Below are 13,582 nucleotides of genomic sequence, written 5' to 3'. Positions count from 1 at the left end.
AAAAGTTACATCCACATAGAAACCTGTACATGAATGTTGAAAGCACATTATTGCAATAGCAAAAAACTGGAAACAATCAAAATGTCCCTCAGTAAGTGAATAGTTAAACAAACTGGCATATCCATACTCCTCAGCGATAAAAAGCAACTACTAAAACATGTGGTAATCTAGATGGACCTCAAAGGCATTGTGCTGAATGAAGAGAGCCAATCTCAAAAGGTCACATACTCTATGATTCCATTTATACCACATTCTCACTATAGAGACCAAAAACTGATCAGTAGCGCCAGGCGTTAGGAATAATTGGAAGGAGGGGGAGGGGTGTGATTATAAAATAGCAGCACAAGGGAGACCTTTGTGGTGACATAATTGTTAATTATAATTGTTCTGTATATTAATTATAGTGGTGGTCACATAAATCTATGCATGTGATAAAATCACTCAGAATTATACACATACAATAGACCAATGTCCACTACCTGGTTTTGATATTATATTACTATATTTATGTAAGATATAAACATTGTGAAAGGTATATGGGACTTCTCTGTATTGTTTTTGCAATTTCCCATAACTGTAATTATTTTAAAACAAAATTTTGAAAAATAAGATCCAAGAATTTTCCTAGTTTTAATGCCACAGATCCAAGAATCTCAATGAACCCCAAGAATACCTTGGCTCATTGTAGTCCAACTGCTGAAAAGAAATGATAAGAATATTCACTGCCTTCTCATCAGAAACAATGCATGCCAAAAGGCAACAGGATGACTTCTTTAATGTGCTGAAAGAAAAAAAATGTCAACCTAGAATTGTATATACAGCCAAATTACTTTTTTTAAATGAAGGTAAAATGGAGACATTTTCAAATAAACGAAAGTTGAGAAAATTCATCAAAAGATGACCTACGCTATCAAAATTATTAAAGAAAATTCTTCACAATAATGAAAAACTGTAACAGACTGAAATTTGGGTCCTCACAAAGAAATGAAGAAAATGTGACTAAATATAAAATCTTTCCCCATTTTAAAATTTCTTTGAAAGACTGTTGACTGCTTGAGGCAGAATAAGGTAATATAGGGTTTACTGGGAGATCAGGATGGACATATATACACTACCATGCATAAAATAGATAGCTAGGGGCTTCCCTGGTGGCGCAGTGGTTGAGAGTCCGCCTGCCGATGCAGGGGACACGGGTTCGTGCCCCGGTCCGGAAAGATCCCACATGCCGCGGAGGGGCTGGGCCCGTGAGCCATGGCCACTGAGCCTGCGCGTCCGGAGCCTGTGCTCCGCAACAGGAGAGCCGTGGGAGTGAGAGGCCCGCGTACCGAAAAAAAAAAAAAAAAAGCTAGCTAGTGGGAACATGCTATAAAGCACAGATGGGTGGGATGGGAGGGGGAGGTCCAAGAGGGAGGGGATATAGGTATACATATAGCTGATTCACTTCATTGTACAGCAGAAACTAACACAACATTGTAAAGCAATCATACTCCAATAAAAAATTTTTTTTAATTTAGAAATAAAATGTATCACAACAACAGCACAAAGAATGGTAGGTAAATGTTGGTATGCTATTATGAGTTTTTTATAGTACATGTGAAGTGGTATATCAATATGAACTATTACATAATAATATTTATAACATTTATTTTCTATACATAAGTATATATGCATATACATACATGTGTTCTGAGACAGGGCCCATATGTTTCACCATATGGGTACACAGCACAACAAAGTTTATAAGCTCCTTGTTACGAGGAGGAACATAAAGGATCCACCAGGTGACTCGAGATTATCAGCAGTGGAGACGTTTTAAGGTGGGTGACAAAATGACTTCATTCTTTCCATCTCTTTACCTTTCAACTATAAGACATTAATGCTCCCTGACAAGGATAAGATGGATCCTATGATGAATTTTGCTGCCACAGCAACTGCAGCCACATTATACCTCCCCCTATTCTAATGATGGGTCACTTCCTGTTTCAGCCTCAGATCAGCCACAGTGACAGAAGCCCATGGAATCAGAGGTGAAGTTTAACAATGGCCACTGCCTCCTCTCTTCATTTAACCCAAGAGGACATCGGAAACAGCCCAAAGACCCACTGAGGGAGATGGACATTGTTTCCCAGAAGTAAATACAGCTCAGCTTGTACTTTGGAACAATTGTGAACCTTGCTACTTGCACAATCTACTAGCAAAGGTTATGCGGTGCCTGAACATGATCATGGCAGAATCACCGGGCCTCGTCACCATCTGCCTTTTAGGATATCTACTCAGTGCTGAATGTACAGGTTTGTTTCCTTTATAAAGATACATTCAATGTGCTTGGCTTTTAGATATAGAAACGTCTGGGGCTGTCTTCTTCATTAAATAATGATCACAGGATTTGACCACAATGTTTAAGATTCTACTAGTTAGCATGTAACCGGGTTGGTGAGTACTAGTTCTCTGGTGCTGGTTCTTCCTCATTTTTAAAACTAAATAGATTTACAATGTTTATAGTACATTTTTTTAATGGACACTGTTGGGCTTATGATTTGACAATGTAATTCCTTGGAAAAGTCATCTCCTTGGTTAAAAAAATAAATAAAAGGGGGAAATGTTTTAACAAGGAAACAGCCGAATGTGGAGAAAAAATTAACTGTCATTTTGTGGGGTTTTAACTCATTATTTTGAAATCAAAATGGGAAACATTAAAGCAAAAACAATGGTTTTATTTACACACAAAGTTTGATTTTAAGACATGATGTGATTCAAAATTTTATAACTATTTAATGAGTCATGCCTCTAATTTTTAGTCTATAAAATTATATACCTTCAATTGAAAGTTTTAGTTAAAATACAAACCTTTCATTAGTAAGTTGTTATTTATCACTGAAGTTTTCCATGGGTGAGGAAGAAACTATTTTGTCTGATTCTAAACATCTCGGAGTTAATAGAGGGGGAAACTCAGTACTCACTTGAGCTCTTAGGACAGCAAAGCAAGTACAAGAATTGATGTCAAGTAGGAACTTAGTTAAAGCGATTTACATCACTTGGTTTTTTTTCACAACTTTACTGACTTTATGCATTCCCCAAAGGCAGGCACATAGGGAAGAAATTACCCCATTTAGACAAACAGCATGTTCTCACAGGAAGCATTTATCACACTTACTTGTCAACCTATTATGATCAAATCTAGTAGCTGACAGTGGAGGATCAGGGGTGCCAACCCTAAGCATCCCCAGAAAGCAGACTGGCCCGAGGTTCCCACTCCAGACATGATGTCACACTGAAATGCAGAAATAATGGTGCGAGAATGCAGAGGTTAAATCAAGCCAGCAAACTGGCTAGAGTCAAACAATAAAGAAATTCAGCATGAACACTCACAAAGTAGGACAGAATGCTAACTCTTTACACACATCTCATCAGTGTGAAATCTAGGAGGACAAAGGATCCAAACCCTTCCTTCAAGATAAGTGCTGAGATGATGGAGTAAATTTTAAGAGGACTGCTGCCCCCTTGAAGACCTCAGATGTAGGAAAAAGGATAGATCCAGAGAAAAAAAGAAGGACTAGGATTTCAGAGCTTGGGAAATAATGACTAGAAGAGATAAGCCCGAAGGGAGGTGAAATATATGACCCTCAGACAATGGTGAGGAGAAAGGCAGTGTGATTCCAGAGTCACCTTAGTCAGAGATAATAGGTCCTTGAGCAGAGCACCAAGGCGCCTTCCCTAAGGACGGACAGTGTTGATGCAGTGCTCTCCTCTACTGTTGAACCACCACTGGCTTCTAAAAGCAGTTTCTATGAATGATTTTCTGAGATGTTGCATTTTCATGGCTGCTGCCCTTAGATATTATTGTATCAATTTAGAATTTTGAAATCAAATGTGTTCCATAAAACCAATTCAGTTTTGTAAAGCATATGGACCCAACCTGTCTTTCATTTAGAATGAATGAATGAAATAAATGAAAGACAGCTTCAGTCCACACGCTTTACAAAACTTTACAAAACTAGGTGACTACTACGGTGCCAGGTACTGTGGCAAGGTACTAGGGGCTTGGGGATAAACCAGATTCCCTCTTTGACCTAAAGCACCATGAGGTCAGCTGAGAGATTTCAACATAACACGAGGAGATGTATACCAGCTGCTAAAGGGGCACAGAGAAAGGAACACATTAACTGGGGAGACACTGACAGAGAGACCATATTTTGAGCTGGGTCTTAAAAAATAAGTAGGTACTCTCTCCTTAAATGACTGATCTAGGTCATCCTGTGAAGAGAGGATCACTCACGTGCAGAGATCCAGATCCACAAAGAATGTGAGGTCTTTCAGGAACTAAGTATGTTTTCAATATTGAATATGACAGGTGAGGCAGGGTCAGGTCATCAGATGAGGAAGGCCCTAAATGAAGGAGTTTGGACAACGGAATGCAATGTGGAGTCATCAGAAGTGTAAACATGAATACCACTGATGGCTGACTCGGGCTGCTCAGCCTGGCAACGTTCTCATGAACTGTGTGAGGAAGGGGCGGCCAGACAAGGGGAGAGCAGTCTTGAGGCTACTGTAATCATCCAGGGAAGGCATGAGGGCCTGAACCTGGACATTAGCTGCACAGACAGAGAAGAGGGAATGGAATGCAAGTGACACTGAGGAAGTAGAAATGATATGACTTAACCACCTGGGTATGGAAGGGGAACGGGTTTAGAGGAAGTGGAAAGACCATGTCTTGAGCATTTAGGATACAGCACAGTGCCTAAGAGCATGGACTGTGCGGTCTGACTGCCAATGTCTAAATTCTGGCTCTGACACTTTAATATATCACTTGGGGCAAATCACTTAACCTCTCTGAACCTCCGTGTTTTTGATTTACGAAAATGAGACGACAGCACCTCTCTCATGGGACTGCCGTGAGAAGGGAATGAAATAATGGATGCGAAGCACCAAGCACATTGTTCAGCACATCAGAAGCATTAAATAAACATCAGCTGTTATCAGCCACATGACAATGGACAGTTACAAAGTTGGAAAGACAATCTGGAATTCCGAAGATATATCTGACTGGAGATGGATATTCGGAACTCACTGTCCTATAGACAGTAGTTACAACCACGTGTGTGAGGATCCAGGGAGTGAGCATGGATCTTGTGGCACCTAGTACAGTGCCTGGCAGTAGTGAGCGCTCAGAAAATTGTGTTGAGTCGGGGCTGGACTAGGGTGAGGCAAGCAGGGCATAAACATACTTGCACACACTGAGAGAGAGAGTGACTCCGTAGATTCTGTGCCCTAGGGGCCTTGTTTACCTCACCCCAGCCCTGGCCCTAGCAAGGATGTATGGAGTGAAGAGGGACAAGGCTGAAGCTGGAGGCTGGAGCCTGGGAGAACTCTGAACATATAAGGGGCAAGCAGAAGAAGGGGAATGAATGGATGCAAGTGGTGGATGAATAACAAGAATCAGAGCGAAGAGGAGAACCAGGAGAGAGTGATTTCATGAAAAGAGCACCCTGAAGAGGGAAAGATCAACAATTAGAAATGTTTCAGAGCAGGCAGGAGATACAGAAGCTCAAAATTACCCTTAGGGAGGCAGACCAGACAGAGGAGTAGAAAGGAAGAGAGAAAACCAACATACACCAGCCTGTACACATGATCTCACTGATCCTGTCAGCAACGCTGGGAGGTAGGCAGTCTGATGATACTACTGTTATACCCATTTACACTTGACAAAGTTAAGCTGCAGAGATTACGTGACCTGCCTGAGGTCTCACTGCCAATAGCTGGTAGACATGTGACTCAAATCCAGGTGTGTCTGCTCTGACTCCAAACCCCTATTTTTCCACTAGACCACACTGTAAATGGATACAGGCACAGATGCTACTGTAGGAGCGCCCAGGGCCAAGCACATGAACTGGCAAGCAGAGAGGAGGGCCTGGTGGAGGCTGGAAGGTGTCGATATGCCATGGCACCCAATTGCAGCTTGTGGCTTTCTCCCAGGGCGCCTGGCTGCCTGGGAAGGGAAGGAAGAGGCAGCTGGCGGCACTAACCTAGTGGTTGGGATTGCGGGGTATTGCAGCACTGAAGAAGGGGTGAAGGGAACTGAGAAGGTTGGCAAGGGAAGAGTTGAAGAGAAAAAGTCTAAGCTAAATTCAGGGAAAAAGTAAAGCCCAAGGGGACTTGAAGAGCAAGAGAAAAGTGAGAGGCCGTTAAGGGACTAGAAGGCTCCATAAAGTGAACAGCTGCAATGGAAATAAGGAACTTCGGTTTGTTTCTTTTCCTTTTTTTTTTTTTTTTTTTTTTGGCGCTAATGAGAAAACAGTCCCAAAATGCCCTGGAGAGTTCACGTTATAAACACCTGGTCCTGTTGAGATGGTATCAGACAGTCTCTAGAAGAAAGGAATAACTCCAGGCAGCTTCTTGAGTTCCTGTTATTAGTTATAGATATAGATACTACATCTATATCTGTCTATCTAGAGAGAAATACGCACAGAGACAGAGAGTGAAACAGAAAGAAGAGGCTGAGGTATGCAGAGTGGCGGGGAGGGGCTGGGGTGGAGAATTAGGTTAGGGACCTCAATCCCAGAGTTCAGGAGTGCGTTCCTAACAGGCTAGACAGTCAGAGCTAAAATAAACCACATCCTGAATCCCAGAGAAAGACTTATGTCACTGGTATTCCTAGAACACGTGCCAACTTAAGGTGCTGTGAGTCTGAAGGTTAAAAAAACATGAATGCAGTGGTTTTTCTTTAATATCTAGTGAGAGACAGCAGGGTTGCATTTAGGCTTCTGCTCTTCCAAGGGAAATGTGCTCCGAAGTCATTTGGGCAACTGCGTCCTGTAAACACAGCCCGGCCAGCGTGATGGATCACCTTGCAAGGATCTGCAATTAGTTATTTTCAAATGATGACAAAGTGTGAAGTTAACTGCTTTTATCTCAGAACTTTCCTTTTCATCCAGAGCAAATTCAAATATGATTGAAAATCTGACCTTTCATTACCAGAGTTCTCTTGACTAAGAGTAAAATTGAATTTTAATTCCTAAATCTCCATGTGTATACAGTGCCATGAGAACATCATAGATTTTGGCTCCGTGCCCCAAAGATAAATTGGCTTTGGGATTACTTGGATTAAAAAGAAAGCCTTTCTTAAGAGATGTATTTAATTTTCATGATGTTTTCTTTTTCTTTTAAATTTCAGTTTTTCTTGATCGTGAAAATGCCACCAAAATTCTGAATCGGCCAAAGAGGTATAATTCAGGTAAATTGGAAGAGTTTGTTCGAGGGAACCTTGAGAGAGAATGTATAGAAGAAAAGTGTAGTTTTGAAGAAGCCCGAGAAGTTTTTGAAAACACTGAGAAAACTGTGAGTATTTCCACATAACATCCTTCAGATGCAGAGCAAAGAATAGAAAACCTTTAAAAAGAAAAGGTGGGGGGACCATACTTCTCTTTGGAACTTTAAAATATCTATACATACACGTGTTTTACAAATGTTATAATAGAGAAGGAATCAAATCGAAAACATTTTAAATAGTACCATTAACTTGTCTTCTTTTTCGTTATAGACTGAATTTTGGAAGCAATATGTTGGTAAGCAATTCATTTTATCCTCTAGTATACGAAACATTTGAGAATTATGTATTTTTTTCTTCTGTGTAAACAGATAATATATTAAACTGTGTCAAAAGGGCTCAGAAAAATAAGTCCAACTCTTTTTACCCAAAATTGAACGGTGAGAGACTCCAGGTTTATGCCAGCGTGGGAGGTATCCTCTGGCAGATACGCTTACTTCTTCCTAGGGCTTCAAAAGGAACATCGTTCCACCCCAGGAATCTGGAAGGGAGAGACCAAAGAGAATTGCATCTGGGACTGAATGAGAGTTTGCCATCCTCAGCAGAGAATCAGAGAATGCTGACTGACTTACATGTCTACTGCTTAAAAGTGCTCCTCCTTCTGGCGGCCTGCAAGGCCCTCCTGATTGCCCAGCCCCTCCCTCCCCGCTGCCCCTCTGACCTCCTCTCCTCCTCACACATCCTGGGCTGCTGCGGCTCCTTGCATGCTCTAGGAGTGCTTCCATTTCAAAGTCTTAGACCTGATTGTTCCTTTACTGTGGAAGGTTCCTCTGCCAGGTTCCCCTAGGCTCACTCACTCACCTCCTTCAGGTCTTTACCCAAATGTCACCCTCTCAATGAAGCCTGCCTTGATCATCTATTAATACTTCGACCTGCCCCCCCATAACCCCATCACTTTAGACACAGTATCCTGCTCTATTATTTTTCATAGCACTTTTCACCACTGAGGTATCAATATAATGGTCTTACGTATACTATTTATGTCTCCCACCTCACTAGAATGCAAGCTTCATGTTGGCAGGGGTATTCAACTGTTTTGTTTATTGATGTAGTCCTAGTACCTCGAGCAGTATCTGGTACAGAAGCACTGAGTAAATATTTGTTGAATGAATTGACCAAAAGGAGGAAAAGTCAAAACTTTAATGACAACTAAGTTTTAAAACTAATTTAAAATCCAGCAGCAGGATTTTGAGGCAGTGTAACTTTCCCAGCTTGATTTACCTAAGACCATTTGCATGGACAGAAACTAACCTGGACAGCCAATTCACTGAATTCCATCAGTTCTACTTTCCCAGATTCTATTCTGTAGACACTAATGGACTTATTCATACTCTTGTAACTCATAATTTCTCCACTTTGTTTTTAAATCATGAGGGAAGAAGAGGTCCATTCTGTTACATTTGCTTTATCTGCCTTTCCTCGTTCTTAGTAATGAATGCCACCACGCCAACTCTCTACTAAGGTACTGCCCTACAGTTAGTCCAAACAAGTCTTTTTATTCTCTATTTCTAATCTATTTAAAATTTTGAATCTTGTATTTTAAAGCAAATCAATTTCTACCTTTCCTCCCCAAATATTCCTGGCTGCATTTAAACTCTCATGGTCCCTTCATTGCCCACCCCCCCACCCAGTTGGCCCCCCACCTGTGAGTAGAGGTTCATCAGTACCTCTTAAACACCATATTTTGAAGTTGGCTGCCTACCTTCTAGGTCATAGGCTGTGTTGTTTACTGTAACTCAGGTAAAGATACCTGGAAAACATCAAGGGCATGATTCTGTTGTTGACCTGAAACAAACAGACTCCAGCAAAGATGGGTTTATTCAGGATCAGCAGAGAATTGCAATTCAGGGTCTACAACAACCATGAGCCACGTGCAAGTCCCTGCATGGTAGGGGACAGACAACTCCTTTAGAGAGGGGAAAAGGAAGTAAGGAGGGCTACAGTAAACAAAGAGTCCCTGGCTTTTCATTGGCTGAGTCCTTGCCAGGAAAGGAGCCTGTCTTCTTCCTGTTGGGCTCTGCTATTGTCATAGAGCATGAGAGCTCTGCCCTCCAGTCTCTTGACTCTTTTTTTTTAAAATAAATTTATTTATTTATTTTTTGCTGCGTTGGGTCTTCGTTGCTGCAGGCGGGCTTTCTCCAGTTGCGGCGAGTGGGGGCTACTCTTCCTCGTGGTGCGCAGGCTTCTCACTGCGGTGGCTTCTCTTGTTGAGGAGCACGGGATCTAGGCGCGAGGGCTTCAGTAGTTGTGGCACATGGGCTCAGTACTTGCGGCTCGCGGGCTCTAGAGCGCAGGCTCAGTAGTTGTGGCGCACGAGCTTAGTTGCTCCGCGGCATGTGGGATCTTCCCAGACCAGGGCTCGAACCCGTGTCCCTTGCACTGGCAGGTGGATTCTAAACCACTGCGCCACCAGGGAAGTCCCTCTTGACTCTACTTAACTGAGGTTTCCGTTTATTAATTTTTTACACTGTCACTACTGCTTTGTCTGCTAAAAATAAAACAAAAACAAGAAAAGAGAAAAAGAAAACCCAACTCCACGGCTTCTTTTCACTCTGCAGTCGAGATTCCCAACCGCCCCCAAAATAGCCTATGCTGTTTCTCCCTGTATGGGCTTTCTCACATGGTAGGGTTGCAGGCCCCTCACTCCTGCCCTACTCTCTTCCATCATCTCACCAAGTAAGGAGCCTGGTGAAGAGGAAACATCACCCAACCACATTAACCAGCATCTGCCCAGCCCTTTACAGAGTGCCTGTCACCTTTAATCCTCACACCAACCCTGTGAGCAAAGCACTATGAACCTCATTTTACAGAAGAAGAAACTGAGATTTAGGGAGGTTAAATGACTTGTCAAAGGTCACCCAGCTAGGGAGTCATGGAGCCCAGAAGAGCAGCCAAATTCTCCACTGCCCAATCCCCACTTTCTCTATTACCCCTCCCGGCCTTCAAATCTAAATGCAGTTATTCATTAAACCACCACCTGGTAGGCTTAAACAGGAAGCTCTCACTTGGCAAGGTCTTGCCCCTTGTTGTCTTTGACCCCTACAGTCTGTGGCTTTGCTTCAGCCCGAAGTACACACAGACAAGCACCCAAAGGAGGACTAAATGCGGGATGAAATGACACTCATTTTAAAGATATGTCTCAGCAAATGAGTTGCTGTGTAGCTGGCTGCAAGCCCAGAGCCTTTCAGTGAAACATCCTAAATAATTCAGCTCCGTTGGTCTGTAATATAAAGTGCAAATGTGGCTCGTTTTTTTAGACCAGTTCTGAACATCAATAATAATAAACCAGAGATAACGTATTTTGTTTTTGGAATTGGAACAAACTGAAGTATCTGTGCAAAAGCACACTGGATCAAGGGACAGAGGGGGCAAGGTCTAATTTTTACAACAAGCAGTTTTCCAGAGAGGGACTATTCCTAAGAAAGGGGTGCTAACCCCCAGCCAGTGGGACCTAGACACATGCTCCTGACAGCGAGCACGACAGACACTCTCCTGCTGTCCCTAGAGCAGGCAGGGGGCCACACACTAGATGTCACGGAGCTTGGCTCTAAAATATGAACGACCATTAGAAATTTCTCTTAAATTGCCCCCTTTCGTTCACTGTTTTATTCTTACACCATCTTTATCATTTACTCTTTTGTTACTCATATATTAAGCCTTGCTGATCTCGCTCCCAGTTTTCTTCAGGGCTGTCTCTCAGCTCACAGTGCACACCAGCCTCCCTTCTGGCTCTATGCATCCCTTTCTCCTGAAGCTTCCTTAGAAGTACGGATGGAGGCAGAGCTCTCAGAAACCAGACTTAAAGGCTCCCTCCACATCCTGACCCTTCCCCTCTTACCTATTCCTTCCTGCTGTTTTCTGATGACCAGTATCCTCAAAGGCTCTCCAGAACTCTGCAAATGTAGAAACTTCAGGAAAGGTGGGAAGGAAACATAACCAATCTATATATAAATAAAGCACATTTTCAGAACTTTTTCTTTTTTAATTCTTTGTATTGAAAGTTGTTTCTCACTTTACCAAACCATCTGGGACCTAATCACAGACAGTAGAATATCTTTCAGGAGTAAAGCATCTTTTGTACTGTTTGGAACGATCACTGCATACTCTGCTTAAAAGTGAAGTGATAGGGGCTTCCCTGGTGGCGCAGTGGTTGAGAGTCCGCCTGCCGATGCAGGGGACGCGGGTTCGTGCCCTGGTCCGGGAAGATCCCACATGCCGCGGAGCGGCTGGGCCCGTGAGCCATGGCCGCTGGGCCTGCGCGTCCAGAGCCTGTGCTCCGCAACGGGAGAGGCCACAACAGTGAGAGGCCCGCGTACCGCAAAAAAATAAATAAATAAATAAAAGTGAAGTGATAAGATGAGGAAGTGGATGCATGTGCGCCATGCCTAGGCTGCCAGGTCCCTGAGTGGAGTTGCTATCTGTTACCAAGCTCATGAGTGGAGTTGCTGTTACCTAGCTCAGCTTGCTCTACAAGACCTGTGACAGAGCAAGCCTTGTACAACACAGAGATGATTGTTGAAGCAATGTGATTTCATTGAGAATTAACTCCATCATCGTTCGATAATGAAGGATTGAAAATTCTTCTCACACTCTGCTGATAGAGTACATCTCTATATTCAGACGTTCTTTTCCCTCTTCCTCCTCCCTTCAGTTACATAAACAATGTACATGCCTTCCTCGGGGCCATTTCCTAGGACAATGTTAGCCTAAGAACCTTTACTTGTTTTTAGAAACTTAGGAAGACAGGGACATCCCATAAGCAGCTGGTTTCCAGGTCAGCAGTCTTGCTCTGACCCTAAAATCAGGCTCCCCTCTCCATGAGTCTGTGCAGGGAAGACTAAGCATTCTAGGCAATGGATCTGCTAATTCACCTTCTTAATCTATCTCGAAGATGGAGATCAGTGTGAGTCCAATCCATGTTTAAATGGTGGCCTGTGCAAGGATGACATTAATTCCTATGAATGTTGGTGTCAAGTTGGATTTGAAGGAAAAAACTGTGAATTAGGTAAGTAACTATCTTTGGATTACTCGTGGTTCAAAATTTCCCTTTGAAACCAGATGCAACTGGAAAATGCAATGTGTATGTATCATAATTTTCTCTTAAATTATGGTAAAGAACCATTTACATGAGATCTACACTCAACAAATTTTGAAGTGTATGATACAGTACCGCTAACTCTAGGCTCTATGCTGTACAGCAGACATCTAGACCTTATTCCTCTTGCATAACTGAAACTTGATACCTGCTAAACAACAACTCCCCATTTTCCCCTCCCCCTGGCCCCTGGCAAGCACCATTGTATTCTCTGCTTCTATGTGTTGGACTATTTTTAGACATCTCATATAAGTGGAATCATGCAGCATTTGTCCTTCTACGACTGGCTTGTTTCATTTACCATAATGTCCTTCAGGCTCATCCATGTTGTTGATTATGACAGAATTTCCTTCTTTTTGAAGGCTGAATAATATTCCATTGTATAAAACATACTTTCAAAGCTTATAAACATTCATTTTATCTGCAGTCATAGTTTCCAGGATGTGCTCAAGAAACTAGATGAAGAATAGTAAGATTTGGTAGCTAGTAGGAAGTGGTAATGATGTTCCGTTAGCATATTCATCCTCGATACAACCACATGTAGTCAGCACCATTACCCTCTCCGTTCTACGCAAATGAGAAAAGTGCAGCTCAAACAGCTCAAAAATCACAGAAGCAGTAAACAGTTGAGCCAGGACTTGAACTTCAGTTGGTTTGGCCAAAACCCATTCTTCTAACTGCTACCCACAAAACACAAAGAAAACTGACCCATAACATTGTGAGAACTCGTGACTAAATTGCTATCAACAAAAGCAGTGGAAGTCAACTAAGTAAAGAATTGGGGTATGGGAAGGCCAATTCTCCCATATACTAGGCACTTCTCCACACATACGAACCACTTCACATATGAAATTTGTTGACAAAAATCAAAACTCATTCCTGAATTTGACTATACTGATTACGCTGAAAGAATTACATAGAAAATCTAGGATCATTGTGCATCTTTTCTTTGCATATCCTAGAATTTTTTTGTTCTGAGATTTAGGCAACTGGAACAGTAAACCCCAAAGTCCTTTACCTACTTGTTTATTACCTCTAGATGCAGGATTACTGGTATCTGATTGTGAAAAGCATACAGTGCTAATGACGGATTCTCTTTCTCCTCTGAAACTCCAGAAGAATAGAGATGCAGTCCTAGGGAAAGAATTTAACGCCACAGGCTA

General features: G+C 42.3%; 1 protein-coding gene across 2 annotated transcripts in view; it reads left to right on the top strand.

The window, feature by feature from the left end:
- The first annotated feature begins 2,203 nt into the window (after positions 1-2,203).
- F9 (coagulation factor IX) overlaps positions 2,204-13,582 on the top strand; it is a 28,170-nt gene continuing 16,791 nt past the window's right edge. The window contains exons 1-4 of one of the 2 annotated variants that reach the window (XM_022554284.3): positions 2,204-2,291; positions 7,172-7,335; positions 7,538-7,562; positions 12,216-12,329. In XM_022554284.3, the coding sequence (XP_022409992.1) occupies positions 2,204-2,291; positions 7,172-7,335; positions 7,538-7,562; positions 12,216-12,329 (391 nt within the window). The remainder of the gene's footprint in view (positions 2,292-7,171; positions 7,336-7,537; positions 7,563-12,215; positions 12,330-13,582) is intronic. The other variant, XM_089904050.1, reaches the window with a different exon arrangement.

Source organism: Delphinapterus leucas, chromosome X (assembly GCF_059928025.1).
Source record: "Delphinapterus leucas isolate spDelLeu-1000000601 "Yukka" chromosome X, BTC_Dleu_Yukka2, whole genome shotgun sequence".
Classification (NCBI taxonomy): Eukaryota; Metazoa; Chordata; class Mammalia; order Artiodactyla; family Monodontidae; genus Delphinapterus; species Delphinapterus leucas.
This window is presented reverse-complemented; position numbering and strand designations above follow the sequence as displayed.